General features: G+C 38.4%; 1 protein-coding gene across 1 annotated transcript in view; it reads left to right on the top strand.

The window, feature by feature from the left end:
- The window catches only part of stx18 (syntaxin 18), a 41176-nt gene that overhangs the window by 19174 nt on the left and 6755 nt on the right, over positions 1-15247 (top strand). Inside the window, exons 2-7 of the mRNA XM_017705373.1 lie at positions 9188-9255; positions 13356-13471; positions 14154-14231; positions 14393-14459; positions 14554-14642; positions 15011-15093. Of these exons, the coding sequence (XP_017560862.1) occupies positions 9188-9255; positions 13356-13471; positions 14154-14231; positions 14393-14459; positions 14554-14642; positions 15011-15093 (501 nt within the window). The remainder of the gene's footprint in view (positions 1-9187; positions 9256-13355; positions 13472-14153; positions 14232-14392; positions 14460-14553; positions 14643-15010; positions 15094-15247) is intronic.

The following is a 15247-nucleotide window of genomic DNA, read 5'->3' on the forward strand; positions in this document are numbered from 1 at the left end:
CACACACACTCCCTCTCTCTTTCACTCTCTCTCTCTCTGGAGAAAAGAAATGCTCCCAGACGCCCATCTGTCTCTTTCATGCCATACATCTACTTTTTCTATGTGTCTCCTGCCCTCTGTTGGCAGGAGGAGGAATTAATTTGAAAATGTAATGCAGTGGACTTCCTGCAGGTTTCACCTCCAGTCCAAATCTAGCACACCTCCTTCAGCTAATCAAAGACTTGTAATCAAAGGCAGTAATCAGGTGGATCAGGTGGGGTATTTGTTGGTTTAAATAAGCCTTGATTATTAAATATAGTTTGTAGTTGTTCAGTGTTTAGTGTTTCCACCCTTTACCTTTATTAACAGCATCCATTCTTTGCAGGACACGTTTAAAGTTTAGTCTTAGAAGTAGGTTGCATACAATCCACCTGTCTGTCTGTCTGTCTGTCTGTCTGTCTGTCTGTCTGTCTGTCTGTCTGTCTTTCTTTCTTTCTTTCTTTCTTTCTTTCTTTCTTTCTTTCTTTCTACACAGTGGGTTTGGAGTATTGCATCGATCTGAACTGATGCAGTTGTTTTTACTCCAACAGTTTAGCCGTTTCTGCCAGAAGGTCCTTGCTGTCATCATTCCAGAGAAATCACAGACTGCCCCTACACACACCTACAGACGTTTCACGGCCTCGAGGGCACAGGAGTGTGTGATTTCCTTAACACCCTTCTTGCAACTAAGTGTGTGAACAGCGATTAACGGCGAACCCTTCTAATTGTATTATTGCAGCAGTTAGAGGCCAGCTGAGCATGTCCTTCATTCCTACACAGTGGGGGACGTATTTATTATTTTTCACAGCCCTCCGTCCCTGAAAGCACCAGTGCCCCTCAGCAAAGTGTGTGTGTGTGTGTGTGTGTGTGTGTGTGTGTGTGTGTGTGTGTGTGTGTGTGTGTGTTTTGTACACTTTCAGGGCAAAAATGGACAGCACCGGTGCCCCTCAGCAGAGCGTGTGTGTGTGTTGTACACTTTCAGGACGAAAATGGACAGCCTGAGGAAAATAAGGCTAGTCTGCAGGCTCCACAACACAGAATGGTGCTTTATAAAGCATGTTTCCTTTTTTAAAACTGAAAGTGCAAAACTATTTCTTTTTGGTTTCTTACGTTTTTTTCCAATTCCAATGAAGTTGGGACATTGTGTAAAATATAAATAAAAACAGAATACGATGATTTGCAAATCCTTTTGCACCCATATTCAATTGAATACACTACAAAGACAAGATATTTAATGTTCAAATGGATAAACTTTATTGTTTTTTACAAATATTCACTCATTTTGAATGTGATGTCGGCAACATGTTCCAAAGACGTTGGAATAGGGGCATATTTAACACTGTGTTACATCATATTTCCTTTTAACAACACTCAATAAGCTTTTGGGAACTGAGGACACTAATTGTTGAAGCTTTGTAGGTGGAATTCTTTCCCATTCTTGCTTGATGTACAACATCAGTTGCTTAACAGTCCGGGGTCTCTGTTGCCCATTTTGCGCTTCATAATGTGCCACACATTTTCAATGTGAGTCTAGTACCCGCACTCCTTTACTACGAAGCCACGCTGTTGTAACACGTGCAGAATGTGGCTTGGCATTGTCTTGCTGAAATAAGCAGGACGTCCCTGAAAAAGACGTTGCTTGGATGGCAGCATATGTTGCTTCAAAACCTGTATGTACCTTTCAGCATTAATGGTGCCTTTACAGATGTGCAAGTTACCCATGCCATGGACAGTAACACACCCCCATACCATCAGAGATGCTGGCTTTTGAACTTTGCGCTGATAACAATCTGGACAGTCCTTTTCCTTTTTGGTCCAGAGGACACAATGTCCATGATTTCCAAAAACAGTTTGAAATGTGGGCTCGTCAGACCACAGGACACTTTTCCACTTTGCGTCAGACCATCTCAGATGAGCTCGGCCCAGAGAAGCCGGCGGCGTTTCTGGGTGGTGTTGATATGTGGCTTTCGCTTTGCATGGCAGAGTTTTAACTTGCACTTGTAGATGGAGCGACAAACTGTCTTCACTGACAATGGTTTTCTGAAGTGTTCCTGAGCCTATGTTTAATGTCCGTTACAGAGTTATGTTGGTTTTTAATGCAGTGCCGCCTGAGGGATCAAAGGTCACGGGCATTCAGTGTTGGTTTTCTGCCTTGCCACTTACTTGCAGAGATTTTCCAGATTCTCTGAATCTTTTGATGATATTATGGACTGTAGATGATAATAATCCCTAAATTCCTTGCAATTGCACGTTGAGAAACGTTGTTCTTAAACTGTTGGACTATTTGCTCACGTAGTTGTTCACAAAGTGGTGAACCTCGCCCCATCCTTGCTTGTGAACGACTGAACCTTTCAAGGATGCTCCCTTTATACCCAATCATGACACTCACCTGTTTCCAATTAACCTGTTCACCTGTGGAATGTTCCAGACAGGTGTTTTTTGAGCATTCCTCATTCCTTTTGTTGCCCAATCCCAACTTCTTTGGAACGTGTTACAGGCATCAAATTGAGTGAATATTTGCAAAAAACAATAAAGTTTATCCATTTGAACATTAAATATCTTGTCTTTGTAGTGTATTCAATTTAATATAGGTTGAAAAGGATTTGCAAATCATCGTATTCTGTTTTTATTTATGTTTTACACAACGTCCCAACTTCATTGGAATTGGGGTTGTAATTTTTCAGTTGTTAAAGTCATTCGGAGTAATATGATATGTGCATTGTAAAGAAGCTGAGCGACTTGGATTTCCATACAGTGGTGGTGATAGGAACCAGCAGTTGTAATGTCTAATGCTAATGTAGCCATTTTATTTACTATCTTACACAACCAGTTGCTTACACACTGTGTTTTCCTGCGCAGTGTTAATAATGGTTAAACAGTGTTAAAAAAATTCCTTGTGCTATTTAATATTTAATTAATGAGGTACTAATTAATCTAAGAAAATAATAAATTACATGCCTTTACAAACCAAGTCCAAATTACCCAGACAACCACAAGAGGGTACTCGCATCCCCTTTTACGACTGGAAAACACACACGTCATGTTGGAAAATGAACAAGCGTGTATTAATGCCGTGTTTCACGCCAAGTCCGAAACTGATGGGCTACGAAGATGTGATGATTGTATCAGAGCCTTGCATTGTCTGTGTTGTACAGATGTGTTAAAAATCAAGTTGTCCAATCAGAGCTTAACTGTCGTGGTTGCAGCCCAAATAAATGAGCATTGAAATGAATGAGGAGGACAGCTCATCTTGCTTGTAGCAGAGCACTGAAGCTTACATGACAAGCACCATGCTGACTATGAAAATGGGAAGGTTAAAGAAAATATTTGGTGGAGCGGAACAAAAAGCTGGGGTACAACAACTATATGTAGTCGTTTTTTTGGTTCATCTAGGCGCTTCCAAGACTATTCATGCCCATAAAGAACCACAAACTATTGGCTTCCCTCGCTAATGAACACTCCTTTTAATGAGGGGAGCAACAAGCAGAAGCAGAGCCTCAAATTCTCCCAGTTACATGTGCATCGTTTAGTTCTAGCGCTTAAAAGAAAAAATGATGAAGTCATTTTCGCTGCTCCTCAAGAAATCTGTTTCTTCTTTCTCAAATGGTTCATCTCGTACTGTTTGAGGCTGGATTCAAAGCTTACTGCTACTCGTATTAAAAGCAGCATTCATTAGCAAGGGAATCTAATAGTTTGCAGGTCTTCGTAGGCATCAACAGACTAGGATGCACCTAGATAAACTAAAAAAGGGCTATATTACAGTTGCTATGACATACTCACCGTCATTCCCCAGCCTTTCCGCACTGCTCTACAATGTATTTTCTTTAACTTCTGCATTTTTAAAGTCAGTATGTTGATTGTCGTATAAGCTTCAGTGCTCTACTACAAACAAGCTCAGCTGTTCCTACAAAATCTTCATGCGTGTTTGGACTGCAACCAATACAACTGGCCTCCGATTGGTGAGCTTGATTATTATCACATCCATAAAACATAGAAAATATGACTAAAAATTACATGTTACATACATACATTTAATTACAGTCATCAGGCATCAGGCAACATATTGCGAATACATATGTTACATATTACAGACCTTTAAACTCTTCAGATGTCTGGTTTCTATCATCACTGCTGGAAAAGGTTCTCTAGAATGGAGCACTTCACATTAAACCGATCTGAATATCTCAATCTGAATGTTTACATTTAAATGATGTAGTTATGCAGAAACTGAAAAATAGATAGGATTTCTGCTTTATGGGTTAAGAGATGGGCTTAGAACATGTCGGCAGTGTTGCATGAAAAAACGCTCTATGTCTATTTTTGTCGTTTGTTACTTTTTTGCATAATTTGAGGACTACAGTTACCCTTTGCACATGTTAAATTTCATGATTCGGTAGATCCAGTAGAAATGCTCCAGTATTACTTGGAAGAAAATGTCATTACATAAACTTCGATTACAAATTAAGGATATTTTTTCCCTCTTCTGTAAAGTTTAACCATTTTGGAGATACGACGATACGAATACCTCTCAGACCCCACGTCCTGACATTTTATAAAAACAAACATGTTTTGTGTGTGCACGCCTCACCCTCCCTCCTGCTGCGCTGTGCTGTTTTTGGACCTGCTATTAGGCCACTAAGTTGGGGTCAACTTCTACAACTGCAGTCATTATGTAATTACGGTGGTTAAAGGTAGAGACAGTAGGCTATGCTTACACACCGAAATAATCCACCAATCCCAAACCAGCCTGTCACTGCTCAAGCCGTCACTTGTCTAGCTGGATTTTTTTTTCGGGTGACTTCTGAACAGAAAAGTCCTCTTGTGTGTGCATGTGCATGTGTTGTGATTACATTGATGCATGTTTCTGCCTGAGTACAGGACTGTGCAAAAGTCAGAGACCACCCTTCATTTATTTAATTTCTTGCCAAAACAGTGTGTTATAAAATATACAATATATATATATATATATATATATATATATATATATATATATATATATATATATATATATATAAAATAAGTTATTTATTCATTTTCCAGCATTAGGAGTAAAAGCAGAAAACATATTTAACAGAAGCCTCAACAACTAAATATAATACTTTTTTTTTTGCAGTATTCATTGCATCCAATGATACCAAAATTGGTAGGAATATTTTTGTACACCTCAAAAGTTCATACTTAGAAGTTGGTTGCATTTTCTGCTTCTCACAAACCCACTTGGTCTTGACTCTGGGGTGGTCAGTCCATTGTTCCGAGAACACCAGCAGCATCTTTGTTCTGTTTGCAAATGTTCTTCTTTTTTGTCTATTTCCTTTTCTCAGTAAGTGCTTTCTTGACAGCTACACATATTTTCAGATCCATAGTGTTGTCTTCTCACAGTGGAAGGATACTGTTCTCAGACATAGAATTTCTCCTGACGTGTGTGTGTGTGTGTGTGTGTGTGTGTGTGTGTGTGTGTGTGTGTGTGTGTGAGCACCCCCTTGTGGTTATGTGGGTAATTTGGAGCTGAATTTCAGGATATTGACAAAATTACTCAGTAAATATTGGCTCAGGTTTTTGCTTCCTAAGTGAGTTTGCAGTGAAGCTGCTGGATGCACTGACTGAAAGGATGTTTTTCACACAGCTGCATCTGCAAGCTCAGCCTTGATTACTGCCAATTACTACTCACCCACCATTCACAGTCATTCATTTTATACTTGGTGTTTTTTTTGGCTGCGTTGGCTGCAAAAGCTTTCTGACAGCATACACTTGCTACATTTATTCACCTTGTGCCCAGCAGGTAGAAACCAGGCTAATGAATGAAAGTCAATTACAGTCTTATGTAGAGACAGAAACGAGACTGAGCCAGTCTGCATTAGGTCTGGGGATGTGTGTTTTGTGTGTGTGTGTGTGTGTGTGTGTGTGTGTGTGTGTGTGTGTGTGTGTGTTTTCTCTCTTATGCTTCTTATTCGGTTCAGCTGTAATGATGATAATAATAATTGGGATCATAGAAGTAATATAATATTACTATTATAAAAATAGACTTTAATAAGTAACAGTATTGATACTGTCATAAATAGAAGCTTCACAGTGATTAAAAAAAAGAGAAAATAAAAAACTTACCAATCAGGACGCTAAGCATTTATTTCCTCAGAAGGACTCTAATATTAGAATAAATACAAACACTATTAATACAATAAGTAGTGATTTTAAGTATATGTGTGTTGGTGTGTGTGTGTGTGTGTGTCTATCTATCTATATATATATCTATATCTATATCTATATATATATCTATATATCTATATCTATATCTATCTATATATATATATATATATATACATATATTTATATATATATATTATTAATCTCTGTCCTACTGAGCTCTGCTAAAGCCTGAGTGGACTGATAAATCAATGTGATGATCAGTTATTACTCTCATCTGGGGTGTGTAGCACATGGAGCTCATAGAATTCTGTCAGTTGCATTCTGTTTGGCTAATTAAATGTCCATTTAATTAGCCATCTCTGTGTTGCTTCATTTAAATAACTTCATTTAAATAAGTGAATGAAATAAGTGATTTTTTCAGTTAGCAGAACAATTACATAAAGAAAAACAGCCAACCTGTAACTGTTGGAAACAATCTGAGGACTGAGAATTGAGAAGTTTTTCAGTTATATAGAAGTTTTATTTAAATCATTAACAAGATTATGGCTGCTGGGGACATATGCAGGTACTCAAGTACTCACTTCACCATTTGGGGTGCCATTATTAAAATACTTAAATCACTATACCAGTATTTGTTGTTTTATCACAGGAATAGGGAGAAAATATACAGACTAACAAGTCACGCTTCTTTTGTCTTTTAACAGGACTGTAAAATTTTAATTGTGTATGATAATATAAGTTCCTAAATGTGTTTGCTTTGTTAAGAATGTGACTGAGAGATGGCAGGAGCACGAGTTTATTCGTGACTAGGCTACCTATGCTAGCTGGTGTTGGCTGGGTCTAAAAAAGTGAAAATATGTTTCTCTGACAAACTTGCATGTTGGCACATCATCCACTGAAGAGAAAACAACAAATCCTCAGCAGCCAATGTTGTACCAGTTTTGTAAGGCTCCAATCTAGGGCTGGGCTGTCTGCTAGGCTGCTCTCGGCCTGTAGAGGGAGGCACAGAACCACTCCTCCGTGAACGGGTCATTCGGCAGCACTTGTTCCTTACCTACTTAAGGGAAGCTCACCCTAACTTCCATACTGAGTTTTGGGCTGTCTTTTCAGAGTGCTATACAAATCTAAGCTGGTAATTTGGTAAAGCCCCTTAAGTTTTCTCCTGGGTCTTCCTCTCGCACTCCTAACCCCTCAAGCGTTCCTCTCAGGGTATCTCTTGCACTTCTTTTCCTTCTTAGTTTTAATGAAAAAGAGAAAAAGAAGAAACACTCAGAGAATATGCTGAGCACTTTGTCCTCAGTTCAGACATTCTGTGCCCTCCATGCCAGGATTTGCCTGTTTGCATCTTTTTCTTTGTCCCTTTCCCACCTTTCCTTTGTTGGGAAACTTGGTATATGTTTCTAATTTGCTCTCTCGATCTCAAGCTCCTCATCTTAGACTTGCCCTGTACTTCCATTACCTCTTGCTGTCTGCCAACCCCTCTAGTGGTGTGACAAATTTGTGTCAGACAGGGGTCTGCAGTTTCCATCCTGCTCTGGGTCTCTCTTAGCCTTTACTTTTCATTACTGTCTCATACTCCTCCCAGTTATCTTACTTCCCCTGGTTCACACCAACACACGATTGGGTTTGCTTTTTATTTTATTTTGTGTCGACTCTTGGGTCCTTTTTACTTATATCCTCAGTGGGTAGCTCACTCTGTTTACTCTGCTCCCCTATACTAAGGGTTACAGGTTTGAATCTTCCTCAGGTGAGCTGCCGCGTTACTGAAGTCTTTACCAGTAGTCAATCGGGTTTCTGTTAATTAATTTGCGAATAATTCTCAAATATCAAGATTAGTTGAAATACAGATTGCTAATAGACATACACTCTTAAAAAAGATGGTTCTAGAAAATTGTTCTATATAGAATCATTAACACTTAGAGAACTCTTTCCATGATTAAAGGGCTCTGTGCACTGTGGTTGGGATAGTGTAGTGGTTAACACCTCTGCCTTCTACACTGTAGACTGGGGTTCAATCCCCACCTGGGCAAACACCCTACACTATACCAATAAGAGTCCTTGGGCAAGACTCCTAACACCACCTTGGCCTACCTATGTAAAAATGATCAAAATTGTAAGTCGCTCTGGACAAGAGCGTCAGCCAAATGCCATAAATGTAAATGTAAAATGAAAAAGCACCATGAATGGGTTCTTCAGATTGGTGGAGAGTTTGTTGTAGATGGTTCTATATAGAACCTTTTGAAAAGGTTTCTAGATGGCACCAAAAATGGATCCCACCATTGTTTCAAGCCAAAGAACTTGATTTTTTTTTTTTTTTTGGTACCGTATGGAGCCCTTTTTGCTAAGACTGCTCCACTTACATTTACATTCATGGCATTTGGCTGACGCTCTTATCCAGAGCGACTTACAATTTTGATCATTTTTACATAGGTAGGCGAAGGTAGTGTTAGGAGTCTTGCCCAAGGACTCTTATTGGTATAGTGTAGGGTGCTTACCCAGGTGGGGGATTGAACCCTAGTCTACAGCATAGAAGGCAGAGGTGTTAACCACTACATTAACCAACCACTCTTAGTTTTTCATGGGTCTGTTTTTTTGTAGGGCTGTTCTGAAAACGACTTACTCCAATACATCCTTCAAAAAGAAAAGCTTGTAATTGTTCAGTTTACAATTCAGTCAAGCAGCCCCCTTGTATCAAAGTAGATGGTTCTCTTGCCCATGCTAACAGACAGGACCATACTTTCTGTCGGTCATGAGGTCTGGCTTGCTATATTAGGTGCTGTGTAAATGAAAGTGAATTTTCAGTATATAAACATATCAGGGGTAAAATATGTTTTGCAAGACTTGCATGAGTTGCATTTGAATTATTAGAAGACAATGTGGGCAGGTCTATAAACCAGTCTGCTTCACTTTTAGAATTCTAGAGCTTTTGTTTTTGTTCAATTTGCATTATGTAATTACTTAAATTGTGTATTAACAGGTTTAAGTCTCTTTGTCTCACTCAGTCTTGCTGTCTCTTTTCCTTCAGATTTCTAACATCACCAAGCTGAAGGATTTCTTACTGCAGCACAGGAAGGACTATGTAAACGCCAGTAGGTAAGCCTACCCCTGACCTTTTGATCCTAAATGTGGGAAGGGTTACAGGCTGCACTTTAGCTGCTTAAAGCCTCTTTCTGTTCTTGGCACAAAGTGTATGGACTGAGTTTGCACTCCTTTGGAAGAATGTAAGAGGGAAAATGATAGCTTTATTGAAGCTTATTGTTCCATTTACCAGACAACATTATTCAGATTCTTTGTATAGCTAGCTAATATATATGCGCACACATGCCACTGCCTTCTGGATACTCTTGTCTAAGTTACACTAGTGTTTAAAGGTTTGGAGTCTCCAGTCAAAGGAATAATTGCTGTCATTTTTTCAGATTAGACAGTATAGATATACAGTATAGATTGAAATACTCTAAGCTAGATACCAGAAGATCTTTCAAGATGTTTTATTCAGTATGTCAACAACAAAAAGATCCATCCATCCATCCATCCATCCATTTTCTAAGCCGCTTCTCTGTCAAAAAGATATTAAATGATAAGTAATGCACTGAGATTAATTTCTTGATAAGTGACCTGCCTGAGATTGGATCACTACATTTTCCTTTTTTACAGCTTCCTACTAATTATTTGATATCTGTCAAGTTGTAGCACTGTACCGTCGTCATAGAATCATTATTTCATCCATTTATCTGCTACATTTTTATCACTTTTATCAGAACAATGTTTCCAGTCTTGTAAATCTTTGGATTCCAAATTTTAAATACTCATATTCCTTAACAGAATATTTAATCAGATTTACAGTTTACTCCAACAATTGTATTCAATTAGCCAAGTACATAGTACATTGCGTTGCCTCTAACAGTAATAGCTTTTTTTTTATTATTCTTTTTATTATAAGGGGTGATGGCTATCAGATTATTGCTATGGGCAGATAATTGCACTAAAATGTCTGTATTTTATTGATTTTACTGCCTTTGTAACCCTGCAGAAACAAATGTTATATTTCACCATAATGCTAATACATATCACACTCTCTGAGCTTATTGGACCTTCCATTCCAAAATCATGGACACTACTTTAGAGTTATTATAATTGTTATTAGTAGTATTGAATTTTATATTGTAAATTCTTTTGGGGTCTTAAACATATTTGTACAGATTTCTAATGTTTTTGTTATGTAATTTATAGATAACTGTTTAATATGCTGTCGGAAATCTCAATAGCAAGTCTATTTTTAAAAAGCAGACTTTAGACACCAAACATCTCTTTGCTGTCTTTGGGTGCACATTTTATTGGTTTAAAACAAAGGTGCCCAGTTCTGATCTTGAAGACCTATCACCCTGCAGAGATTGGCAGCAACCCTTATCTAATATGTGAGGAAATGAAGGCTTTCAGGGACAGCTGAATTTTAGAACTAAGTGTGTTGGATCTAAACTTTGCATGGTGGTATATCTCCAGGACTGTTTTGGGCACCACTGCTTTAAAACCAATGGTTTGATGATTTTAATCAACACTAGATGGCGAACTTGACCTGCATAAGGCCCCAGGCCTTACATACCTCCCCTTGTGCAATCTACATACATCCTGACCCCCCTCAAGATCACTTTACACATAATCTTGTGCGGCGCTGGCTGCACACCAAGAGCTTTAGCTTTATAGCTGCTATCTAAACCATTTTCAAGGTTGTACTTGATGCTGGCTGCTCAGCAGAAACTGCAGCAATCCATCAGAGGGACCTATCAGTTCATGGCTGAAAAATACTAGCACAGAAGCATAGAGCTGTTTGACGTGAATACTGATGGGGATTGGAGAAGATGATGTCAGACAGGGGTTTTCGAACTAACTCTGAAGAGAAAAAGATCCTTTTAACTTCTAACAGACCTTTTCTGAGTATTCCATATTGTCACTGTGATTAAAAAAGTCCCCATTTTTGTATACCCTTTGGAATGCCATCTTACATTATTTTAACATTATGGGATGAACTGAATAATAGAAATGGCCCAGAAAGACTTGGATTAACTACGTTGTTAAATTAATTTACAAGGTTCTTTTTTATTAGTTGTATATCTCTCTTCTTTAAGACTTTAACAATATGTATCCATTTACTGGGAATTTTAATATTAAATGTGCTGTAGAAAAAGATGGAAATGAGGTTAGAATTCTCATAATTCCAAAAGTTTGGTTGTTACACTAATACTCATGGAATTGGTACCAATCCATTACTACAGCAATAGCAGAAGTACTATAATTACACACTTAAAAATGATTGGTCCTAAAGGATCTTTATCAAAGGAAATGGTTTCATATCAGTCTGAAGAACCTTTTCATTATGCAAAGAACCCCTTGATCATGCAAAGGGTTCTTTGAGTGTTCATGGTTCTATATAGAACCATTTTCTTTGTAAACAGTGTTTCAGAGTGCTTTGAAGTGAAATTTTAGAGAATCTTACCATTTCTGATTTCTTTATAGTGGTGGTGATAGGAACCCAGGGTGACAATGTCTGCAACACACATTGTCATTTTATTTACTATCCAGTGTACTTACATGTTGATGATGATGGTAAAACAGTAGTAAATCTGAAAGGTTTTCTTTGAGGACTGTTTGCCTTAAACACCCTTCATGTATCTCTTAACTATGAATAGATATTTTGTTTTTAATCTTGGCTCAAAACTGTCATAGAACAATGTCTTAGGCATCATTAATAAGCACTTTGTGTAATAACCTTCTGTGAAGATGCTTTTATAGGCGATAAATGGTTCAGATATCTTTTTCCTGTCACCACAGCTGTGAAAAATTCTGACTTGGTTCCTTTAGAACAGAGCAATTCAAATATTTTCTTCTCTCCACTCTAAAAGACTTTGTGTACATCTTAACCACATAATTATAAAACATTTTGAGAAATCAATGGAATTCCCTTGGCCTTTGTTCAGCTTCTCTACTAATCATGAACTGAGAGCCATTAGTTTTTATAGTGAAGGCTTGGGCTGCTAGTTCATCTGTTTATTGTTGTTTTTCATTATGCGTGTAGATCGTTCACATGATGGTATTTTGATTAGGATGTGCGCGTACAGGTCGTTTCAGGGCCGAGATCCATTCACACTAAAGACAGATACGAGACACATAAAAGTGAACCATTAGGGCAGAAGAATATGAGCAATAACACTTGTAATGTGAACATAACTCAGGAGTTCAGTCTTTCTACGCTTTATTGCTCACTTACTTATACCAGCCTGACCGCACGCAATTGTGTAAGTGCATACCAACATAGAATAACCTGACCTGGGTGCAAGGCTGCATTGCATTGACAGCAATGAAAATACTTGCTAAAATGGCAAACCCATTTTAGTTGGTCCATATGATTTGTATGTTAATGCGAGTCTTGCCTCTGGGTGAGGCGGCCGCCTATCTTTGCCTAGTGCAGGGATGAACTGGCCATTGGGAGGGTTGGGACAATTTCTGGTGGGCCTCTGTGCCTCTATGCCTCTATGAAAGACACTAAATAAGAGAGAAGTGCATGGTCGTTTCTAATGTAGCCCTATATAACATGACTTCAGACCACCTGGGGACAAATGGCTTGTGGATATCATAATTTCCTCCTTACAATTTTATGTAGAGCGTTACTTGTAAATATATGGTAGGGCATTTTGACAACATACCACAATTCGTAAGAACACCAGGCAAATACAGAAGTGCACAAAGCTGCACTCTCAGTGTGTGGCCATTGGCCAATCACACAAATGCTGCTGCTCCCAAAACAAAGCATGTTGGTAACAATTGTGAATGTTGGGAAATTTGAAACAAATTCAAATAGAAAGAAATTTGCTTAGATATCACAGCGAGAAACTGCAGAGCCAAAATGCAGAAAGGGAGTTAGCTTAAGTTCATTCAGTCTACTTGTACACTAAGGTTACAGAAGGCTAGCTTAATGTTCATTAATATTAACATGCAATCACACACAGGCTTATTATCTAGCTAGCTCACCAGCAATCACTCCAGTAAGCAATCAAGCTACAGTGTATTTGACGTGTCCTGTATTCTAAGGAGATAAACTGTTTATTGTTCAAAAATATATGTCGGTTCACTGTAACAATGATAGCAAGTTTACTTCAACTTAGTATTTTGAATATTATAATTTGCATGTCTGTCTGCAGTTTAATTTCTTCAGATCTAAATCGTATGACGGACAATGAGAGAGACCAGATTGATCAGGATGCTCAGATCTTCATGAGGACATGTTCAGATGCCATCAAACAGCTGAGGACTGAGGGTAACATACACACATACTTTCAGACATGCATTTTCTTCTCTCTAATATGCAGACACTTTTACATGCACGCAGACGTCTAACGACAGGTATACACTATGTGATTTTAGAAATCTTGTTCTTCTGTAACAGCTCACACATTTGAGTCACCAATTGTGTATGGCCGAAGACTATGATTTATAGGTTCACACTGTATTGAAACACTCTGTTCACTTGACCTGCTGCGATGTGGTAGCTTAAACTACACATGAAGTGCTGCCCCTACAGACAGCTCAGTTTATGGACAATTTCCACTAAAGATGTTAAATTAAAACAACACTCCAGATCATAACATTACTGAATGTGTTTGGGATTACTTGGATCATGAGAAACAGAAAGTGCAACAAACTTCTTAGACTGAACTTTGAAGCTGTAGAAAAATATCCCTGCTGAATTCTGAAAGCAAGTCTCCTGAAAAGACTGGAAGCTGTAATAATGGCAGAGTAATTTCTAATTGTTATATGACTTTTTTTCCTGATACTGAAAAAAACTGCACTTAAAGGTTGTTTTGAATGGAAATGAACTAATTGTGGTCTTTGACTGTTGCTCAGTACTGTACATGCTGAGGCTAACATGCACAGGTTTTCAACTTTTCATGTGTATTTTATGCATTGTTGTATGTGTGTGTGCGTGTGTGTGTGTGTAGCTGAGAAGACAGGAATTTCTGCTCAAATGAAGGAGCATCGTGGAGCTGTGCTGGACCTAATAGAGTCATATCTTAAAAGTAGGTGAACACAAACACAGGTTCATAAATACGAGCATAAGTGTGTACACCCATTTATGCACACATGCTTTTACTTTGTCACTGTGTGCACACATATAACTTCTCTTGTACAAGACAATGAGTTTATGTACTTGCAAAATTGTTCATATGTGTTTCTGCAGGCGTGTGTAAGCTGTATTCTGAGCAGAGAGCCATCCGTGTGAAGAGAGTGGTGGACAAGAAGAGACTGTGAGTCACTCAATAAAGCAAAACTGAGCTTTAACTGTATCTGAAAACTGAATGTGCAACAACATCTACCATGTGCGTCTGTTTATGTGCACAGGTCTCGTTTAGAACCAGAGCAGAAAAGTAGAGTGGAAAAACCTCCAAGCGAAGATGCAGAGAAAACACCAGCACAGGAGGAAAACAACGGTATATGAGCCTCTGCACGTATTAATTCAGAACAACCGTATTGCACAAAAGCCAGAGGCCCTTCATTTATATATTAACTATTTCCAGAAGAGGAGCTTTCCACTTTGCTATGGCTTTTGGTAGTTTGCTACTGGTTGGTTAATTTGTAGTTCTCCTGAGATTTAAAAGCTATTTAAAAGCTGTATTGGAATGAGAGGGCTACAATCACAGATTATATGATAGCAATATGCAATGCCTGAAATACTGCAAATGGTTTGATAGATCAAACAAGTAAAAAGGAACTGCCTTCAAAAACAGTGGTGTTAATAATTGTTTGTGTTAATGCATTATTAATGCCTTAACTTTGACAACTTTTGTTTTGCTCCCAGACAAGCCCGTTTCTGATGGTGGTGTTGAATTGTGGGAGGACAGTAGAGTGGAGGATGAGCTCTCACCAGAGGAGATACAGATGGTACACACACACACACACACACACACACACACACACACACACACACACACACACACACACACACACACACATGCTGTAGTGTCATCAAAGACATGCATATATGTGCACACTCTTTCTTACACATAGTGTCCTGGGCATCAGGCAGCACATCCAT

Source organism: Pygocentrus nattereri, chromosome 14 (genome assembly GCF_015220715.1).
Source record: "Pygocentrus nattereri isolate fPygNat1 chromosome 14, fPygNat1.pri, whole genome shotgun sequence".
NCBI classification, from domain to species: Eukaryota; Metazoa; Chordata; class Actinopteri; order Characiformes; family Serrasalmidae; genus Pygocentrus; species Pygocentrus nattereri.